Raw genomic sequence first — 23,641 nt, 5'->3', positions numbered from 1 at the left:
TAGAATAACAGATACCCGGGAGTGAGTTACAGACTGGAATCTAATCGAGGGGTTCGGGGAGGTTTATATATAGAATAACAGATACCCGGGAGTGAGTTACAGACTGGAATCTAATCGAGGGGTTCGGGATGGTTTATATATAGAATAACAGATACCCGGGAGTGAGTTACAGACTGGAATCTAATCGAGGGGTTCAGGGTGGTTTATATACAGAATAACAGATACCCGGGAGTGAGTTACAGACTGGAATCTAATCGAGGGGTTCGGGGTGGTTTATATATAGAATAACAGATACCCGGGAGTGAGTTACAGACTGGAATCTAATCGAGGGGTTCGGGGAGGTTTATATATAGAATAACAGATACCCGGGAGTGAGTTACAGACTGGAATCTAATCGAGGGGTTCGGGGGGGTTTATATATAGAATAACAGATACCCGGGAGTGAGTTACAGACTGGAATCTAATCGAGGGGTTCCGGATGGTTTATATATAGAATAACAGATACCCGGGAGCGAGTTACAGACTGGAATCTAATCGAGGGGTTCGGGGAGGTTTATATATAGAATAACAGATACCCGGGAGTGAGTTACAGACTGGAATCTAATCGAGGGGTTCGGGGGGGGTTTATATACAGAATAACAGATACCCGGGAGTGAGTTACAGACTGGAATCTAATCGAGGGGTTCGGGGTGGTTTATATATAGAATAACAGATACCCGGGAGTGAGTTACAGACTGGAATCTAATCGAGGGGTTCGGGGTGGTTTATATATAGAATAACAGATACCCGGGAGTGAGTTACAGACTGGAATCTAATCGAGGGGTTCCGGATGGTTTATATATAGAATAACAGATACCCGGGAGCGAGTTACAGACTGGAATCTAATCGAGGGGTTCGGGGAGGTTTATATATAGAATAACAGATACCCGGGAGTGAGTTACAGACTGGAATCTAATCGAGGGGTTCGGGGGGGTTTATATATAGAATAACAGATACCCGGGAGTGAGTTACTGACTGGAATCTAATCGAGGGGTTCGGGGTGGTTTATATATAGAATAACAGATACCCGGGAGTGAGTTACAGACTGGAATCTAATCGATGGGTTCCGGATGGTTTATATATAGAATAACAGATACCCGGGAGTGAGTTACAGACTGGAATCTAATTGAGGGGTTCCGGATGGTTTATATACAGAATAACAGATACCCGGGAGTGAGTTACAGACTGGAATCTAATCGAGGGGTTCGGGGGGGTTTATATATAGAATAACAGATACCCGGGAGTGAGTTACAGACTGGAATCTAATCGAGGGGTTCGGGGTGGTTTATATATAGAATAACAGATACCCGGGAGTGAGTTACAGACTGGAATCTAATCGAGGGGTTCGGGGTGGTTTATATATAGAATAACAGATACCCGGGAGTGAGTTACAGACTGGAATCTAATCGAGGGGTTCGGGGTGGTTTATATACAGAATAACAGATACCCGGGAGTGAGTTACAGACTGGAATCTAATCGAGGGGTTCGGGGTGGTTTATATATAGAATAACAGATACCCGGGAGCGAGTTACAGACTGGAATCTAATCGAGGGGTTCCGGATGGTTTATATATAGAATAACAGATACCCGGGAGTGAGTTACAGACTGGAATCTAATTGAGGGGTTCCGGATGGTTTATATATAGAATAACAGATACCCGGGAGTGAGTTACAGACTGGAATCTAATTGAGGGGTTCCGGATGGTTTATATATAGAATAACAGATACCCGGGAGTGAGTTACAGACTGGAATCTAATTGAGGGGTTCAGGGTGGTTTATATATAGAATAACAGATACCTGGGAGTGAGTTACAGACTGGAATCTAATTGAGGGGTTCAGGGTGGTTTATATATAGAATAACAGATACCCGGGAGTGAGTTACAGACTGGAATCTAATTGAGGGGTTCAGGGTGGTTTATATATAGAATAACAGATACCTGGGAGTGAGTTACAGACTGGAATCTAATTGAGGGGTTCAGGGTGGTTTATATATAGAATAACAGATACCTGGGAGTGAGTTACAGACTGGAATCTAATCGAGGGGTTCGGGGTGGTTTATATATAGAATAACAGATACCCGGGAGCGAGTTACAGACTGGAATCTAATCGAGGGGTTCCGGATGGTTTATATATAGAATAACAGATACCCGGGAGTGAGTTACAGACTGGAATCTAATCGAGGAGTTCGGGGTGGTTTATATACAGAATAACAGATACCCGGGAGCGAGTTACAGACTGGAATCTAATCGAGGGGTTCGGGATGGTTTATATATAGAATAACAGATACCCGGGAGCGAGTTACAGACTGGAATCTAATCGAGGGGTTCCGGATGGTTTATATATAGAATAACAGATACCCGGGAGCGAGTTACAGACTGGAATCTAATCGAGGGGTTCGGGGTGGTTTATATATAGAATAACAGATACCCGGGAGTGAGTTACAGACTGGAATCTAATCGAGGGGTTCGGCGGGGTTTATATACAGAATAACAGATACCCGGGAGTGAGTTACAGACTGGAATCTAATCGAGGGGTTCGGGATGGTTTATATATAGAATAACAGATACCCGGGAGCGAGTTACAGACTGGAATCTAATCGAGGGGTTCCGGATGGTTTATATATAGAATAACAGATACCCGGGAGTGAGTTACAGACTGGAATCTAATCGAGGGGTTCGGCGGGGTTTATATACAGAATAACAGATACCCGGGAGTGAGTTACAGACTGGAATCTAATCGAGGGGTTCGGGGTGGTTTATATACAGAATAACAGATACCCGGGAGTGAGTTACAGACTGGAATCTAATCGAGGGGTTCGGGGTGGTTTATATATAGAATAACAGATACCCGGGAGCGAGTTACAGACTGGAATCTAATCGAGGGGTTCGGGGTGGTTTATATACAGAATAACAGATACCCGGGAGTGAGTTACAGACTGGAATCTAATCGAGGGGTTCGGGGTGGTTTATATATAGAATAACAGATACCCGGGAGCGAGTTACAGACTGGAATCTAATCGAGGGGTTCGGGGTGGTTTATATATAGAATAACAGATACCCGGGAGCGAGTTACAGACTGGAATCTAATCGAGGGGTTCGACGGGGTTTATATACAGAATAACAGATACCCGGGAGTGAGTTACAGACTGGAATCTAATCGAGGGGTTCGGGGTGGTTTATATATAGAATAACAGCTCCTGGGGTGTGTGTTCGGGAAGTGGGGTACAGGATCCCAGAGCCTGAATGCTGATGAGATATTTGACTGTGACAGCCTCATGTTTTGACATTGGCTATTGAGATTTTGTGGGATCCGGGCTGATATTCCCTCCATTGTCTGGGACACAACCCAATTCCAGTTATTTCATCCTTACTTACTGAAAGGCACTCGGTTTTCCCAGAATTATTCAATCTTTTCTCTGATTTAGTATTTTGATCCCTCATTATTTTCTCCAATATAAAATGTTTCGAAGACCAAGGCGGACTTGACTAATCTCATGGGAAAATTGTTGGAGGGGAAGTGTCTTGGGGAAGTGCAGCGGATTTTTTTTTCCTAGTTTGGGGGCAGCTCCACCTCTTGGCTTTGTGCCCTGGAGTTGGTTTTTGTGACAAGCTTTTTCTCTCTGCTGCTTCTCGATCTACCTGCTGCCTTTTCACCCAGCCACACTCCCCTGGGGGGAGAGAATCAGCTGCTGAATGTGTCCCCCAGCCCCAGCCTGTCTCCTGCTGCTGGCACTGAGTCAGACAGGTGAGTCCTGGGGGAGAGGGGGGCGGCTGGCTGCGGGTGGGGGTTGTTTTTAGGGGCTGGAGACTGGGATTGTGCTCCGTGTTGGGATCTGGTTTCACTTTTCCGGAATCTGTTAATTCCAGGGGGTTTTTTGCACTGGGACTGAGGCACCGGAACAAGTTCAGCTTCCCTGGCTGTTTGCTGAAGTTATTGTTCTCAGTTTCTTGTGTCGGGGAGTCGCTCAGTTTCCAGCTGGTTCCACTTTGGAAACGCAGGGTAAAGAAACCCCTTCACAACATTCCTGTTCATACATGTTGGAGACTGGGTGCATGAGGAAAAACATGTCTGTAACATTCCAGAGTGTGGACTCATTCCCAGCAGCTGACTCAGAGTCAGGGTGGGGATAGAAAGCAGCTCCCTCATCACTCAATTCAAAACGGGGTGTTGGGGGCGGGGGGGGGCCACACTGTATCTGGATTAATGATTCCCCAGTCAAATCCCGGCAGCTGGAAAGTTTAAATCCAATTAACTAATAAAATCCAGAATAAAAAACTGCTCAGTTATTGTGAGCATGAAATTACTGAATCCTTGTAAAAACCTCACCTGGTCATCCACAACCTTATGGGGAATAATTATAAACTCCGGCTCTGACCAACAGCAATGTGCCTGATTGACCCTGGGGAGGGTGGGCACTGCCCGAGGGTGGTGGGGGCTGCCCCAGGGAGGTTGGGCATTGCCTGGGGGGTGGGGGTGCTGCCCAGGGGGGCACTGCCTGGTGAAGGTGCTGCAGAGGCGCAGCGGGGAAGGGCACTCTCTAACACTCCCCTCAGACTGAGTAACTCACTGGAATACTCCAGGTGAATGTTCCTCAGTTATTATTGAAACACCCCTGAATGTAACATGATCTATGTAGAGGGCATGAATATTATTGCATTGTGTTAGATGGGCCAAATGGCCTCTGTCTGCCAGAGAATGTCTGTAGGGATTCTGTGCTTCTTGTGAAGGCCATTTTGGAATGTTTGTAATGCTTTTTCAGATATCCTCTGAATAAAGTATATTTTTGCAGAATAAATGGTGGATCGTGACCTGAGTAGAGCAGAATGCATCAGATTTGGAGCTAGAGACAGCAGCAGCACTCTGAGTAACTGTGATTATTCAGGAATTACTGCTGCCTGGAGTCTACATGGATTTGGATAAAATGGTGCAGTTGTGTTTGGATGGTCTGGATGTTGGAATAATTGTCTGTATTTTGGCTGTTAATTCCCAGTCACACGTAGTTAACAGGATTAGTGAGTAACATACTAACCTGGAACTGGTGATTTCAGCACTACCCCTGCATACTCTGAACTTTAACCTTGTTTGTTTAGTAGTTGCCATTTATTCAAAATAAGGTGTAAACAGGAAAATTACAGCCTGTTTGAACTATCACAGTAACAACCTTCCTGCTCTTGGTGATGAAATGCAAGGTGTTCGGCTCCTTCCCAGATGCTTTTCTTCTACTTCAGGGATTCCCAGGTGTTGCTGTGGATGTTGAACATTTTTGAGGAGGTTTGGAGGGTGACCTTGAAGCATTTTCTCTACCCTCCTGGGACTCACTAGCTATGTCGAAGCTCCGAGTAGAGCACTTGTTCAAGCAGTCTCGTGTCCAGCAAGTGGACACGGCCCACCCTGAGGAGCTAATCGAGTGTGGTCAATGCTTCGATGCTGAGATGTCGGTCTGAGTGTGAACACTGACTGTGGTGTGCCCATCCTGCCGATGGATTTACAGGATCTTGCAAAGGCATCGCTGGCGATACTTCTTCAGGGTTCTGAGGTGCTTGCTGTACATTGTCTGTGTATGAGCCATGCAGCAAAGCGGGTATCACTACTGCCCTGTAGACCATGAGTTTGGTGCCAAGCCCGAGGTCCTGTTCTTCAAACACACTTCCTTTTTCCTCCAGTGAGGAGCTTCCCTCTCTCCCACCATCTCTGTCTTATGGATGTTTGGTGTAAGGCCTATCCTCTCGCACACCTCACTGAAGGTGATGGTGATGGTTTGGAGCTCGGTGTCCGAGTCTGTGCAGACACAAGCATCGTCTGCAGGCTGTAGCTCAATGACAGAGGATGAGACCACCTTGGACCTGGTCTGCAGGTGGTGGAGGTTAAACAGATTCCCGTTTGTTCCAGTTTCGCTCCACTCCAGGAGGGAGTTGCAGAGAGTGAGACAGAGCGTTGCAGCGAGGAAAATCGAGAACAGCGTAATGCAATGACACAGCCTCACTTAACCCCAGCGTGAATGTGAACTGTGTCTGTGGTGAATCCGCTGGTCAGGATCGCAACTTGCATGTCACCACAGAGCATGGCATCGCAGGCAGTGGTGATAAAGTTTTGGGGGCAGCTGAAATGGAGGGGGGTGCTCCATACTCTCTGACAGTTGACCTTTGTGAGATTAATGCAGTCCATGTACAAGAATCGGTGCTGTTCCCTGTATTGTTCTCGAAGAGTGATGATTGATGTTCCCCTGGCAGCTCTGGAAAGATTTTCAGCATACCACACAACCCTGCCACAGCAACCTCTGCAAGACATGCCGGATCTTCGACATGGATGCCATCATCACACGTGAGAACACCATCCACCAGGTACACGGTAAATACTCTTGCAACGCGGCCAACATTGTCTACCTGATACGTTGCAAGAAAGGATGTCCCGAAGCATGGTACATTGGGGAGACCATGCAGACGCTACGACAACAGATGAATGAACATCGCTCGACAATCACCAGGCAAGACTGTTCCCTTCCTGTTGGCGAACACTTCAGTGGTCACGGGCATTCAGCCTCTGACCTTCGGGTAAGCATTCTCCAAGGCGGCCTTCACGACACACGACAGCGCAGAGTCGCTGAACAGAGACTGATAGCCAAGTTCCGCACACATGAGGACGGTCTCAACAGGGATCTTGGGTTCATGTCACACTATCTGTAACCCCCGTGACTTGCCTGGGTTTGCAAAACCTCACTTACTGTACTGTCTGGAGACAATACACATCTCTTCAAACTGTGATCAGTGCTCCTTCCACTCACATTATCAGCCACTTCAGGTCTTGAACAGCAGGTTAGGTGTAAGGATTCGCATTTTAATCAGTAATCTGTAAACTGTCTGTGCTTTATACGCTCTGTCTGAGGCCAGAACTCTCCATTCACCTGACGAAGAGGCAGTCCCCTCGAAAGCTTGTGAGTATATTATCAAATAAATAGGTTGGACTAAAACCTGGTGTTGTCAGACTTTTTACAAGATTTTCAGCCACAGGAATTAAGGAGGAATCTTGCGATGAACCTTCCGTGTGGCCGAAAGCAGATTGTGGTCAGTCCTTCCTGAAAATGTTCATAATTATGGCAACTCTGAGATCTGGCATATCCAAGGACAGCAGAGAAATGGGAACACCACCACCTTCAAATCCCTATCCGAGTCACACGTCATCCTGACTTGGAAATATAATCTGCTTTACTATCGTTGGGTCAAAACCCTCCCTAACAGCACTGTGGGTGTATTTACACCACAGGAACTGCAACAGTTCCAGAGGGCAGCGCACCACCACCTTCCCTTGAAAATAAAGAGTGTCGCTGAACATCACCACCCCCCCCCCCCAACCTCTGTGTCACTGAAGTCTTTCCCCGATGCCTGTGGGTCGATGAAGCCTGAGGATGGAGTGGGGTAGGAGTGGCCCCACCATCTCTCAACGGCAGTTAGGGATGGGTAATAAATACTCACTCTGCCATTGATGCCCACATCTGATGAGCAAATCAGTTAAGAAGCATGAAAGGCCTGGGGGAGAGTGTGTGAACATAGAACATAGAACATAGAACATTACAGCGCAGAACAGGCCCTTCGGCCCACGATGTTGCGCCGACCAGTTTTTTTTAAAAAAAACACTGACCCACTAATCTAAACCAATCCCTTTTCGTCCATAAACCTATTCACAAATCTCTTAAACGCCCCCAAACTAGGCGCATTTACAACTGCAAGATTCTGGTGCTTGGAGATTGATGCTTGGATGAGGTGTTAGACTGAACCCCTCAGGGTGTGTGGAAATTATCCGAGGGCACTATTTTGATGAACTCTTCTCCCAAGAGCTGGAACTAATTTCATTCCTTAGCCAATATCACTAGAACAGATTGTCTGGTCATTATCACATTGTGGTTTGTGGGATTTTGTGTACAAATTGGCTGCTAAACATTGCAAATGAAGGTAAGAATATCATTGCATCAGAATATTTACTTTCACATAGAATGAAGTAAACGTATACAAAGTGAAAAAAAGGAGTGAGTTGTCTAATGATTCGAAAGAGGAAACCCGATGTAATGTTTTCAAATTTGCAGATGATACAAAGTGAGGGTGAGCTGTGAGGAGGATACAGAGATGTTTCAGTGTGATTTGGACACAGTGTGTGGGTATCTGCATGGCAGATGCAGCATAATGTGGATAAATGTGAGGTTATCTACTTTGGTAGCAGTAATAGGAAGATAGATTATTACTGGAATGGGTGTAAATTGAGAGAGGTGGATACTCAGTGAGACCTTGGAGTCCTTGTGCATCAGTCACTGAAAGTAAACACGCAGGTACAACAGGCAGTAAAGAAGGCAAATGTATGGTAGCCTTCATGGCGAGAGGATTTGAGTATAGAGATGTTTTGCTGCAATTGTATAGGGTGTTGGTGAGGCCACACCTGGAGTAATGTGTACAGTTTTGGTCTCCTTATCTGAAGAAGGATGTTCCTTGCTATAGAGGGAGCACAGCGAAGGTTTACCAGGCTGATTCCTGGGATGGCAGGTCTGTCGTTCGAGGAGAGACCAAATCAGTTAACATAGAACATTCCAGCGCAGTACAGGCCCTTCGGTTGCGCCGACCAGTGGAACCAATCTAAAGCCCATCTAATCTACACTATTCCAATATCATCCACATGTTTATCCAATGACCATTTAAATGCCCTTAATGTTAGGATTATATTCACCGGAGAGTGAAGAGGGGAGCTCATTGAAACTTATAAAATTCTATCAGGGTTAGACAGGGTAGATTCAGAAAGAATGTTCCTGATGGTGGGGGAGTCCAGAACTAGGGGTCAGAGTTTGAGGAAAAGGTTTGAGGAAAACCTTTTAGAGCTGAGGTGAGGGGAAATTTCTTCCCCCAGAGGGAGTTGAATGTAGTTGAGGCCAAAACATTGTCTGAGTTCAAGAAGAAATTAGATATAATTATTGGGGCTAAAGGATCAAGAGATATGGAGGGGGGGGGGGTAGAAATCAGGATATTGAATTTGATGATCAGCCATGATTAAAATGGGCAGGCTCGAAGGGCTGAATGGCCTCCTGCTTCTAGTTTCTATGTATCTACTTCAGCACAGGAACACACAGGAACACACAGCAACACACAGGAGCACACAGGAACACACAGGAACACACAGGAACACACAGCAACACACAGGAGCACACAGGAGCACACAGGAACACACAGCAACACACAGGAACACACGGCAACACACAGGAACACACGGCAACACACAGCAACACACAGGAGCACACAGGAGCACACAGGAACACACAGCAACACACAGGAACACACAGGAACACACAGCAACACACAGGAGCACACAGGAACACACAGCAACACACAGGAGCACACAGGAACACACAGCAACACACAGGAACACACGGCAACACACAGGAACACACAGCAACACACAGGAACACACAGCAACACACAGGAACACACGGCAACACACAGCAACACACAGGAACACACAGCAGCACACAGGAACACACAGCAACACACAGGAGCACACAGGAACACACAGGAACACACGGCAACACACAGCAACACACAGGAACACACAGGAACACACAGCAGCACACAGGAACACACAGCAACACACAGGAACACACAGGAACACACAGCAACACACAGGAACACACAGCAACACACAGGAACACACAGCAACACACAGCAACACACAGGAACACACAGCAACACACAGGAACACACAGCAACACACAGGAACACACAGGAACTCACAGGAGCACACAGGAACACACAGCAACACACAGGAACACACAGCAGCACACAGGAGCACACAGCAACACACAGGAACACACAGCAACACCGTGCTGCCGTGGGCAGCCGAAGTTTAGGGGATTGTAAAGATATAACGGTATCAGGGAACAAGGAAAATGAAGGAGGACAATAGTTTTAATGGTGATGAGAGTAGAAAGCAATGTGTAAGTGAACTGGGGAAGAGTCAATTTCAGAGGGAGGTGCGATGGAGTGTGAAACTACAGAGTAATCAGAGAGGAACTTCACTGTAGTGACGGGTATTTCTTTGTGTGATAGTAATAAAAAATAAAAATATTGCAGAAGTAGAATCTGGGCATGAAGTGTGTTCAGGGAAAGGATCACTTGCTGTAACTGTTTATTCAGTCATTGGTTGTTGATGTAGTGACTTTGCAGTTTCATTGTGAAAATATTAGTACATAGAACATAGAAAAACTACAGCACAAACAGGCCCTTCAACCCACAAGTTGTGCTGATCATATCCCTACCTACCAGGCCTATCTATTACCCTCAATCCCATTAAACCCCATATACTCATCCAGAAGTCTTTTAAAAGACCCAGTCAAATTTGCCTCCACCACCACTGACGGCAGCCGATTCCACTCACTCATCACCCTCTGAGTGAAAAACTTACCCCTGACATCCCCTCTGTACCTACTCCCCATCACCTTAAACCTGTGTCCTCTCATAGCGACCGTTTCAGCCCTGGGAAATAGCCTCCGAGAATCCACTCGATCAATACCTCTCAACATTTTATAAACCTCTACCGGTTCACCCCTCATCCTTCGTCTCTCTAAGGAGAAAAGACCGAGCTCTCTCAACCTACCTTCATAAGCCATGCCTCCCAATCCAGGCAACATCCTTGTAAATCTCCTCTGCACCCTTTCAATAGCTTCCACATCCTTCCTGTAGTGAGGCGACCAGAACTGCGCACAGTACTCCAAGTGGGGTCTGACAAGGGCCTTATAAAGTTGCAGCATTACCTCCCGATTCCTAAACTCAATCCCTCGATTAATGAAGGCCAGTACACCATATGCCTTCTTGACCACCTCCTCCACCTGCGAGGCCGATTTAAGAGTCCTATGGACCCGGACCCCAAGGTTCTTCTGCTCTTCAACACAGCTAAGACTCCTACCCTTGATATTGTACTCCTTCATTTCATTGGTCCTGCCAAAATGGACCACTACACATTTATCTGCGTTGAAGTCCATCTGCCACTCCTCCGCCCAGTCTTGCATCCTATCTATGTCCCGCTGCAACTTCTGACATCCTTCCAGACCATCCACAACACCACCAACCTTCGTGTCATCGGCGAACTTACTAACCCATCCCTCTACTTTCTCATCCAGGTCATTTATGAAAATGACAAACAGCAAGGGTCCTAGAACAGATCCCTGGAGCACTCCACTGGTGACCGACCTCCATGCAGAAAAAGACCCATCCACAACCACTCTCTGCCTTCTGCAGGCAAGCCAGTTCTGGATCCACAAGGCCAAAGCCCCTTGGATCCCATGCCCTCTCACCTTCTCAAGAAGTTTTGCATGGGGGACCTTATCAAACGCCTTGCTGAAGTCCATGTAAACCACATCCACCGCTCTTCCTTTGTCAATGTGTTCAGTCACATTTTCAAAGAACTCAACTAGGCTCATAAGGCACAACCTGCCCTTGACAAAGCCGTGCTGACTATTTCTGATCATCCTAGCCTTCTCTAAATGCTCATAAATCTTGTCCCTCAGAATCCTCTCCATCAACTTACCAACCACTGAAGTCAGACTCACCAGTCGGTAATTTCCTGGGCTATCCCTGTTCCCTTTCTTGAAAATAGGAACCACATCCGCAATCCTCCAATCCTCCGGAACCTCTCCCATCTCCATCGATGACGCAAAGATCATCGCTAGGGGCTCTGCAATCACTTCCCTCACCTCCCACAGTAACCTGGGGGATATCCCATCTGGTCCCGGCGACTTATCTATCTTGATAGAATTTAAAAGTTCCAACACATCCTCTTTCTTAACATCCACATGCTCAAGCTTTTCAGTCTGCTGCAAACCTGTAGTACAACGTCCCGGATCATTTTCCATCGTGAATACCGAGGCAAAGTATTTATTAAGCACCTCTGCTATTTCTACCGGTTCTGTACAAACATTCCCACCGTCATATTTTCTAGGTCCTATTCCTTAATATTTATGAGGTGTGGGCAACCCAGAAACTTTCCAGATCATTTAAGAGTCCGCCACATTGCTGTGACTCTGGAGTAAATGTAGGCCAGACCGAGTAAGGACGGCAGATTTCCTTCCCTAAAGGACATTTGTGAACCAGCCCTGCGCTTTAAACAAGTCCAGCCCCGCGCTTTAAACAAGTCCAGCCCTGCGCTTTAAACAAGTCCAGCCCCGCGCTTTAAACAAGTCCAGCCCCGCGCTTTAAACAAGTCCAGCCCCGCGCTTTAAACAAGTCCAGCCCCGCGCTTTAAACAAGTCCAGCCCCGCGCTTTAAACAAGTCCAGCCCTGCGCTTTAAACAAGTCCAGCCCCGCGCTTTAAACAAGTCCAGCCCCGCGCTTTAAACAAGTCCAGCCCCGCGCTTTAAACAAGTCCAGCCCCGCGCTTTAAACAAGTCCAGCCCCGCGCTTTAAACAAGTCCAGCCCCGCGCTTTAAACAAGTCCAGCCCCGCGCTTTAAACAAGTCCAGCCCCGCGCTTTAAACAAGTCCAGCCCTGCGCTTTAAACAAGTCCAGCCCTGCGCTTTAAACAAGTCCAGCCCTGCGCTTTAAACAAGTCCAGCCCCGCGCTTTAAACAAGTCCAGCCCTGCGCTTTAAACAAGTCCAGCCCTGCGCTTTAAACAAGTCCAGCCCTGCGCTTTAAACAAGTCCAGCCCTGCGCTTTAAACCCGCAATCCAGGCACCCAGTGCAGCTTTTAAACTCTCACCACGCCTCTCTGATTGGGCAAGATCCCACTCACTCAATAAGGAAACTCATATCCCACACAGCCCCTGCAGAGATCTCTCAACGATGCCCCGTGTCCTTTGTGGCAACGATAACAATGACCATGAAACTACCAGGTAAAACTACATTTCCCTTTCCCAGCCCTGCCCATTGATGTGACCATGAGGAATAACCGTATGTTCTGTCTGCAGGAATCAGTGATGTTGCTGCTGTTGACATTTACACTGGGGGAAATGTTGAGGCTCGGAATGGCACAGAGCAACGTCTGAGATGTACGTTTAAGTCCAGTTCCCCCGTCAGCAAACGAACCACTGTCACCTGGCACTTCCGGTCCCTTGAAAGTGGGAATGAAGAATCTGTAAGTATCCTGCACGGAGTTCCTACCCCTCTGATATTCACACAGTTGCAATCAGCCCACACTTAATACGAGTTAAACCAAGGTCAATTAATGATCTGTAAACCCACAAGTTCTCTCCCCTGAACTCCAGGGTGCTTCACTCAGCCCTGCAGTGCTGAGCTGCTCTCTGTACAAACAGTATTTCCCTGACCTGGCCTTTCCTGTAACACTGAACTTTCATTCTTTAGTTGAAATTTCCTAGTTGAGAAGAGATTAAACTCCCTGTCATGGAGAATTTAACATCTGCATCCCAGTAGCCCTTCACAAAGTATTTCATTGGCTGTAAAGCACTTGGAGACATCCTGAGGTGGTGAAGGGTGCTATACAAATGCAGGATTTTTATGTGCCGGTCCTAAGCCTCCAGGGTTTCTGGCCTGTGAGTGAAATCACTCCCTGACCTCAATTGGCCAAATATCACTGGAGCAGGCGGGCCCAGGACTGAGGAAACGGCGCATCCAGCAGATCATACCCTTGGTTCCTGGTTGGAATGTGTGGAGATTTGGCAGTTGGTGGGTATGGGATGGGGGGAGGCGAGGGTGGGAGGGGTGCTGAGGTGAGAGATAGAAGGGCTGCTGAGGGGTGTGGGTGCTGAGGCGGGGGCGGGAGGGGTGCTGAGGCGGGGGCGGGAGGGGTGCTGAGGCGGGGGCGGGAGGGGTGCTGAGGCGGGGGTGGGAGGGTGCTGAGGTGAGGGGCGAGAGGGGTGCTGAGGCGGGGGCAGGAGGGTGCTGAGGTGAGGGGCGAGAGGGGTGCTGAGGCGGGGGCGAGAGGGGTGCTGAGGTGAGGGGCGAGAGGGGTGCTGAGGCGGGGGCGGGAGGGGTGCTGAGGCGGGGGCGGGAGGGGTGCTGAGGTGAGGGGCGGGAGGGGTGCTGAGGCGGGGGCGGGAGGGGTGCTGAGGCGGGGGCGGGAGGGGTGCTGAGGCGGGGGCGGGAGGGGTGCTGAGGCGGGGGCAGGAGGGTGCTGAGGTGAGGGGCGGGAGGGGTGCTGAGGCGGGGGCAGGAGGGTGCTGAGGCGAGGGGCGGGAGGGGTGCTGAGGCGGGGGCGGGAGGGGTGCTGAGGCGGGGGCGGGAGGGGTGCTGAGGCGGGGGCGGGAGGGGTGCTGAGGCGGGGGTGGGAGGGTGCTGAGGCGGGGGCAGGAGGGTGCTGAGGCGAGGGGCGGGAGGGGTGCTGAGGCGGGGGTGGGAGGGTGCTGAGGCGGGGGCGGGAGGGGTGCTGAGGCGAGGGGCGGGAGGGGTGCTGAGGCGGGGGCGGGAGGGGTGCTGAGGCGGGGGTGGGAGGGGTGCTGAGGCGGGGGCGGGAGGGTGCTGAGGTGAGGGGCGGGAGGGGTGCTGAGGCGGGGGCAGGAGGGTGCTGAGGCGGGGGCGGGAGGGGTGCTGAGGCGGGGGTGGGAGGGGTGCTGAGGCGGGGGGTGGGAGGGGTGCTGAGGCGGGGGCGGGAGTTTGAGATCCTGATACTGCCCAGTAATAATGATGTCAGGATTCAGCTCAGAATAAAGCCCAAACCATAGCTCGATAACAGGATGAGATGCAGCGATCCCCCTCCTCCACAGAGTGTGGAATCCGAGAACCTATCCTGTGTCTGTGACACCTGAAACACGCAGAAATTTACTCGAAAGCTTCCAGGGATGAGGAAGTTCAGCTGATGTAGACAGACTGAAGAAGCTGAGATTGTTCTACTCAGAGCAGAGAACATAAGAAATAGGAGCAGGAGTAGGCCATCTGGCCCTTCAAGCCTGCCCCGCCATTCAATAAGATCATGGCTGATCTGTCGTGGCTCAGTTCCACTTTCCCGCCCTCTCCCCATAACCCTTAATCCCCTCTCTTATCAAGAACCCATCAACCCGCTTCTTAAACCTTCTTGAACCTTCCGCTTCTTGAACCTTCAGAGAAGGTTCAAAGAATCATGGAATCATTGAATCCCTACACCACAGAAAGAGGCCACCAAATTTGTACCAGCTACAATCCCACCCAGGCCCTAATCCTGTAACTTCACACATTTACCCTGCTAATCCCCCTGACACTCAGGGTCAACTTCGCATGGCCAACCCACCTAACCTGCATATCTTTGGACTGTAGGAGGAAACCCACGCAGACACGGGGAGAACATGCAGACTCCACACAGACAGTGACCCAAGGCTGGGATCCGAACCCAGGTCCCTGGTGCTGTGAGGCAGCTGTGCTAACCCACTGTGTCAGTGTGCTGCCCAAATATGAATATTTAATAAAGAAATTCAAAATAAAGAGACAATATTTCCATTGACAGGAGGTTTGGTAACCTGGGGGCCCCTGATTTAAGATTATGACAAAAAAAGCTGTCGAGGTGAGCAGCACTTTGAAGGCAACACATTTTTAAAGTTCTTCCAGTGGAAATGGGTATCGCTGTCCAGCCTTGCCAGTTGCCTTGAGAAGGTGCTGATGAACTGCCTTCTTGAGCCGCTGCCATCCAAGTGGTGTAGGTACACCCACAGTGCTGTTAGAGATAATTCCAGCATTTTGGCCCAGCGACAGTAAAGGAACGGTGATTTATTTCCAAGTCAGGGTGGTGAGTGGCTTGAAGGAGAATGTACTTTTGTTGCCCTTGTTCTTCTAGATGATAGAGGTCATGGATTTGGAAGGTACTCTCAAAGGAGCCTTGGTGAGTTCCTGCAGTGCATCTTGTAGATGATACACACAGCTGCCACTGTGCACCTGTGCTGGAGGCAGTGAATGTTTAAGTCAGTGGATGTGGTTCCAATCAAACGGGGCTGCTTTGTTCTGGATGGTGTCGAGCTTCTCGAGTGTTGTTGGAGCTGCTCCCATCCAGGCGAGTGGGGAGTATTCCATCACACTCCTGACTTGTGCCTTGTAGATGGTGGACAGGCTCTGGGGAGTCAGGAGGTAAGTTACTTGCCACAGGATTCCTAGTTTTTGACAACAAGCCGAGTTTATCCAACCTCTCCTCATAGCTAATACCCTCCAGACCAGGGAGCACCCTCGTCAACCTCTTCTATACCCTCTCCAGAGCATCCAAATCCTTTTACAAGTTTTTTTTTGGTCACAAGTAAGGCTTACATTAACACTGCAATGAAGTTTTTGTGAAATTCCCCTAGGTATTCTGGTAGTGTGGCAACCAGAATTGTAGATAATATTCTAAACGAAGCCGAACTGAGGTTCTTTATACTGCAGAATGGTCTGTCATTTTTTATACCCAGTGCCCCGACCAATGAAGGCCTTATGTCATCTTGACTACATTATCCACCTGTGTTGCCACTTTCAGTGGTCAGTGAACTTGTACACCCAGATCCCTCTGTCTATCAATACTCATAAGTACACTACCATTTACTGTATAATTATGTTCTGGCTTTATAGCGACTCGCCAAGATGCAGGATGAGAGAGAGAGAAACTAGTCAAAGTTAATTTTAAAATTTATTCAAGGAATAACCCTAACCAAACTCAGGAAAGAAAACTCTAACAACACAATGTAAATTCTTAGCATTACACAATTTACGCAAAAACAAGAAGAATGCCAGACCCTTCCTCAACTTCTACCTAATTGGGGAATTTCTGGAGACTGAGAGAATAGACTCACCGTTCCTCGGGTGGTTTTAAAAGCAGGAAGTCCTTGTTGCTGGATCTTCCTTGTTCTTTCCTCTGCCAGAAAGTAATTGTCTGGCTGGACACCTGAACCCACTCCTTCCCCACTTCACAACTCTCTTGCTCCGAACGTCACAGAACTCCTTTCCGTGTTAACAGCTGAAAGGTCAGTCACCTCTCCCCCTTGTATCCTCTTGGACAGAGTCTGATATTATTTTAAAAGGCAGTTCCTTAATCAAATTGACTGACTCTTCCCATTGGTCAGTTTTAAAACAATTTGGTACAAAGTGCGGACAGGATGATACTGATATGATCAGTTTCAATGACAAAAAGCCCAAACTGTTTTAGGAGGGGTATCTGATGGGTTGATAATTGTCCCAAGCTGGTTTCCTGGAACTGCTAAATGTTTTCCCATTAATGGAGACATTATTCTATAACTGGGGTAAAGCCCTTTACCATTTCCATTGTCTCTCCTGTAGTTGGTCAGGGCCATCGACATCGCTCTGCATAAACTTGTCAGATTGCTTTACCGTGACTCATGGCCCCCTTTTGTTCACTCCTTGGATGGTCTGGTGGTGTTGTATATTCCGATATCTGATTTGCAGCCATTTTGCTTGAATGTAACCTTTTCAAAATAATACCGTCTTTAAAGTGTCCGTTGTTCCAGTTGAAATTGGCCATGTTGTATCAGGTTTAATATAATGTCCGTGTACCCTATCCGTGTCCATGTATTCTTTCTGTGTACCCTATGGAGTTCATCCAAATGATGGATTTGCTGTGTCTTACACTGCCCTTTCTAGTGGTCACCCATCTATCTGCCTGCACCTTGGGTGTGACCACATCTCTAGAGCTCCTGTCTGTGACACTTTCCACTGTCTTTATGCTCCTAAATGCATCCAGCTGCTACTCCAACCTGTCCATGCAGTCTGTAAAGAGTTGCAATTGGGTGCACTTCCTGCAGATGTGGTCGTCCGAGACACTGGAAGCGTCATGGATCTCCCACACCTCACAAGTGCAGCACTTAACCCCACTAACCGACATTTACACCACTAATGAATTTATTTATAAGTAAAACACTTAAACATTTAGGTTATAATTACCTGTACAATCCCTGGTGCTAGATTTCCACTATAAATATTAATAGCTAAATACTAGTCTCCTATAGTATTTAATTAGTTTTTAAAATTGATTATTTGTCCCTCTTGGTGTGAAATCAAATTAAAATCAGTAATTAAAATTAGTAATACAAAATCAATTTTCAAATTTAGCCCAGACTCCCTTCCAGCTATTCAGATCACAGTTTCCTGTGACATCACTTTACCATTTTTTCCAAATTATAAAACAAACAAAGTCTTACCGTTACCCGGAACGTAGGCCGCAAATCCCCGGGGTAAAGTATTTATACTCTTACCGTTACCCGGAACGTAGGCCGCAAATCCCCGGGGTAAAGTATTTATACTCTTACCGTTACCCGGAACGTAGGCCGCAAATCCCCGGGGTAAAGTATTTATACTCTTACCGTTACCCGGAACGTAGGCCGCAAATCCCCGGGGTAAAGTATTTATACTCTTACCGTTACCCGGAACGTAGGCCGCAAATCCCCGGGGTAAAGTATTTATACTCTTACCGTTACCCGGAACGTAGGCCGCAAATCCCCGGGGTAAATTATTTATACTCTTGCCGTTACCCGGAACGTAGGCCGCAAATCCCCGGGGTAAAGTATTTATACTCTTACCGTTACTCAGCTGTCTCTCTGTCTGTCCTGGCTCAGCTCCTGGGAACTATCCCTTCAGCTCCAAGAGCGATATCTAATTTATTCCCGAAATCTGACAACATTTTTGACTCAACTACTTTCTGTGGCAGTGAATTCCACAAATACACCACCCTCTGGGCGAAGAAATTTCTCCCCGCTTCAGTTCTAAAAGGTTTACCCCTTATCCTCAAGCTACGACCCCTAGTTTTGGACACCCCCACCATTGGGAACATTCTTTCTGAATCGACCTTGTCTAACCCTGTTAGAATTTTAAAAGTTTCTATGAGATCCCCTCTCGCTCTTCTAAACTCCAATGAATATATTCCTAACCATCTTAGCCTCTCCTCTGCCTGCCATCCCAGGGATCATTCTGGTGAATCTTTGGTGTACTCTTTAGAATCATAGAATCCTACAGTGCAGAAGGAGGCCATTTGGCCCAATGAGTCTGCACAGGCCACAATCCCACCCAGGCCATATCCCCATGACCCCATGCATTTACCCAAGCTAGTCCCCCTGACACTAATTTAGCAAGGCCAATCCACCTAACCGGCACATCTTTAGACTGTGGAAGGAAACCCATGCAGACACAGGGAGAAAATGCAAACTCCACACAGACAGTGACCCAAGGTGGGAATCGAACCGAGGTCCCTGATGCTGTGAGGCAGCAGTGCTAACCACTATGCCACCAAAACAGCTTGTCTATTCCCTTGTACACAATAAGCACCGTGTTGTGATCGCTATCACTAAAATGCTCCCCCACCACCTCAACAACCTGAGCAGTTTCATTCCCTAGAATCAGGTCCAGCACAGTTCCCTCCCTTGTTGAACTCTGCACATACTGATTTAAAAAGTTCTCCTATTCACATTTCAAGAAATCTATTCCATCCAAACCCTTAACATTATGTGTATCCCGGTTAATGTTGGGAAAGTTGAAATCGCCTAATATAATAACCTATTTGTTATTGTTTTTACACACCTGCACAAATTGAGCACATCATCATCCACAATCCTCAATATCCCTCTGACTATCTGGGGATCTATAATAAACACCTAACAATGTGGCTGTCCCTCTTTTATTCCTAAGCTCGACCCACAAAGCTTCATTTGACGTCCCCCCCCCCCCCCTCAAGGTATCATCTCTCCTTCCTGCAGTAACTGACTCCTTAACTAATAATGCAATGTCTCTTCCTCTTTACCCGCTGACAATGCTCTCAGGCTTGCAGATGCTCCACAGTGTTCCCAGCTGCCATTCCAGCTCCGAAACTGAAGTTTCCAGGAGCTTCACTAAACACACTTCCTGCTCACGTGCCGGCCCCAGGCACTGGGAATGTGCCCAGCCTCCCACATGGAGCAGGAGGAGCAAACCACAGATTCGAGCTCTCCCGCCATGACTAAATTCTTTAAAATCTAAAAACTTTATATGACTTTTTTAAAAAAGGAAATAAATTAAATAATTCCTATCTTTGCATAAACAATGAGTTTCAGTTTCATGAGATTTGGAATTACCCACCAGGACTTCACCAATCAGCTGTGTCTGTTTGTATCACGTTACTTTCTGACCTTGAATGTCTATGTCCTATTTTTGTATCTACTGTAAACAGTTGGGGTCCTAGCACAGACCCCTGCGGAACCCCACTAGTCACTACCTGCCAATCAGAAAAAAAACCATTTATGTCAACTCTTTGCTTCCTATCTGCTAACCAGCTTTCTATCCGTCTCAAGACATTACCTGCAATCCCATGTGCTTTAACTTTACAAAGTAGTCTGTTATGTGACATCTTGTCAAAAGCTTTCTGAATGTCTAAATAAACCACATCCACTGGCTCTCCTTGGTCAACTCTACTAGTTACATCCTCAAAAAATTCCAATAGATTCGTCAAGCATGATTTCCCTTTTGTAAGTTCTGACTTTGTCTGATTATTACCACTGCCTTCCAAATGCTGAGTTATGAAATCCCTGATAATGGACTCTAGAAAATTTCTGATGATGTTAAGTTCTTAACTCCCTCTGATTCCAAGATAGGAGAGGCAAGAAACAAGTTAGATACAGAGTAAAGCTCCCTCTACACTGTCCCCATCAAACACTCCCAGGACAGGTACAGCACGGGGTTAGATACTGAGTAAAGCTCCCTCTACACTGTCCCCCATCAAACACTCCCAGGACAGGTACAGCACGGGGTTAGATACAGAGTAAAGCTCCCTCTACACTGTCCCTCCATCAAACACTCCCAGGACAGGTACAGCACAGGATTAGATACAGAGTAAAGCTCCCTCTACACTGTCCCCCATCAAACACTCCCAGGACAGGGACAGCACGGGGTTAGATACAGAGTAAAGCTCCCTCTACACTGTCCCCCATCAAACACTCCCAGGACAGGTACAGCACAGGATTAGATACAGAGTAAAGCTCCCTCTACACTGTCCCTCCATCAAACACTCCCAGGACAGGTATAGCATGGGGTTAGATACAGAGTAAAGCTCCCTCCACACTGTCCCCATCAAACACTCCCAGGACAGGGACAGCACGGGGTTAGATACAGAGTAAAGCTCCCTCTACACTGTCCCCCATCAAACACTCCCAGGACAGGTACAGCACAGGATTAGATACAGAGTAAAGCTCCCTCTACACTGTCCCCCATCAAACACTCCCAGGACAGGGACAGCACGGGATTAGATACAGAGTAAAGCTCCCTCTACACTGTCCCCCATCAAACACTCCCAGGACAGGTACAGCACAGGATTAGATACAGAGTAAAGCTCCCTCTACACTGTCCCTCCATCAAACACTCTCAGGACAGGTATAGCATGGGGTTAGATACAGAGTAAAGCTCCCTCTACACTGTCCCCATCAAACACTCCCAGGACAGGGACAGCACGGGGTTAGATACAGAGTAAAGCTCCCTCTACACTGTCCCCCATCAAACACTCCCAGGACAGGTACAGCACAGGATTAGATACAGAGTAAAGCTCCCTCTACACTGTCCCTCCATCAAACGCTCCCAGGACAGGTATAGCATGGGGTTAGATACAGAGTAAAGCTCCCTCTACACTGTCCCTCCATCAAACACTCCCAGGACAGGGACAGCACGGGGTTAGATACAGAGTAAAGCTCCCTCTACACTGTCCCCCATCAAACACTCCCAGGACAGGTACAGCATGAGGTTAGATACAGAGTAAAGCTCCCTCTACACTGTCCCCCCATCAAACACTCCCAGGACAGGGACAGCACGAGGTTAGATACAGAGTAAAGCTCCCTCTACACTGTCCCCCATCAAACACTCCCAGGACAGGTACAGCACGAGGTTAGATACAGAGTAAAGCTCCCTCTACACTGTCCCCCATCAAACACTCCCAGGACAGGTACAGCACGGGGTTAGATACAGAGTAAAGCTCCCTCTACACTGTCCCCATCAAACACTCCCAGGACAGGTACAGCACGAGGTTAGATACAGAGTAAAGCTCCCTCTACACTGTCCCCCATCAAACACTCCCAGGACAGGTACAGCACGAGGTTAGATACAGAGTAAAGCTCCCTCTACACTGTCCCCCATCAAACACTCCTAGGACAGGTACAGCACGGGGTTAGATACAGAGTAAAGCTCCCTCTACACTTCCCCCATCAAACACTCCCAGGACAGGTACAGCACGGGGTTAGATACAGAGTAAAGCTCCCTCTACACTTCCCCCATCAAACACTCCCAGGACAGGTACAGCACGGGGTTAGATACAGAGTAAAGCTCCCTCTACACTGTCCCCCCATCAAACACTCCCAGGACAGGTACAGCATGGGGTTAGATACAGAGTAAAGCTCCCTCTACACTTCCCCCATCAAACACTCCCAGGACAGGTACAGCACGGGGTTAGATACAGAGTAAAGCTCCCTCTACACTGTCCCCCACATCAAACACTCCCAGGACAGGTACAGCACGGGGTTAGATACAGAGTAAAGCTCCCTCTACACTTCCCCCATCAAACACTCCCAGGACAGGTACAGCACGGGGTTAGATACAGAGTAAAGCTCCCTCTACACTGCGGTAAAGAGGAGGCTGTTTGGATCAGCGATATTCCTTTCTGCCCTTTCAGGTTTTTTATTATCATGAGGAGCCGTTCCCTCCCTCCAATGGCCGGTTTCGAGGTCGGGTAGCATGGTCAGGAAACATTTGGAGAAAGGATGGTTCTATCACTGTCAGTGATCTGCAGTTTACAGATAACGGAACCTTCCTGTGTACAGTCAAGAACCCGCCTGATATCGATGGTGTCTCTGGAGAAATTAAACTCAGCGTTGTCCATAAAGGTATGTATTGGGATGACAGGGTTTGGGGTGATGAATTGGGGTAATAGGGGTTGGAGCGATGGATTGAGATGATGGATTAGGATTATGGGGTGATGGGATTTGATGCGGTGGACTGGAGCGATGGGGTGATGTGAGTCGGGGCGATGGGGTGATGCGAGTCGGGGCGATGGGGTGATGCGAGTCGGGGCAATGGGGTGATGTGAGTCGGGGCGATGGGGATTGGAGCGATGGGGTGATGTGAGTTGGGGCGATGGATTGGAGCGATGGGGTGATGTGAGTTGGGGCGATGGATTGGAGCGATGGGGTGATGTGAGTTGGGGCGATGGATTGGAGCGATGGGGTGATGTGAGTTGGGGCGATGGGGTGATGTGAGTTGGGGCGATGGGGATTGGAGCGATGGGGTGATGTGAGTTGGGGCGATGGGGTGATGTGAGTTGGGGCGATGGATTGGAGCGATGGGGTGATGTGAGTTGGGGCGATGGGGATTGGAGCGATGGGGTGATGTGAGTTGGGGCGATGGATTGGAGCGATGGGGTGATGGGGCTTGGTGCGATGGATTGGAGCGATGGGGTGATGCGAGTCGGGGCGATGGATTGGAGCGATGGGGTGATGCGAGTCGGGGCGATGGGGATTGGAGCGATGGGGTGATGCGAGTTGGGGCGATGGGGATTGGGGCGATGGGGTGATGTGAGTTGGGGCGATGGGGATTGGAGCGATGGGGTGATGTGAGTTGGGGCGATGGGGATTGGAGCGATGGGGTGATGTGAGTTGGGGCGATGGGGATTGGGGCGATGGGGTGATGTGAGTTGGGGCGATGGGGATTGGAGCGATGGGGTGATGTGAGTTG

The 23,641-nt window shown here is 48.4% G+C and overlaps 1 protein-coding gene across 1 annotated transcript; it reads left to right on the top strand.

Moving 5' to 3' along the window:
• Positions 1 to 3,617: 3,617 nt before the first annotated feature.
• Positions 3,618 to 22,794, top strand: LOC145340232 (myelin protein zero-like protein 2; the record flags this gene model as incomplete). Its single annotated transcript, XM_080184675.1, has 3 exons — positions 3,618 to 3,783; positions 12,973 to 13,139; positions 22,584 to 22,794. Coding segments are annotated over exons 1-3 (430 nt in total), but the record flags the coding sequence as incomplete, so codon positions are not given.
• Positions 22,795 to 23,641: the final 847 nt, after the last annotated feature.

The sequence above is a fragment of the Carcharhinus amblyrhynchos genome, unplaced genomic scaffold, assembly GCF_965287045.1.
Source record: "Carcharhinus amblyrhynchos unplaced genomic scaffold, sCarAmb.v2.hapA scaffold_859, whole genome shotgun sequence".
Lineage (NCBI taxonomy): Eukaryota > Metazoa > Chordata > Chondrichthyes > Carcharhiniformes > Carcharhinidae > Carcharhinus > Carcharhinus amblyrhynchos.
The sequence above is the reverse complement of the archived record's forward strand: the minus strand, read 5'-3'. Positions and strand labels throughout refer to the sequence as shown.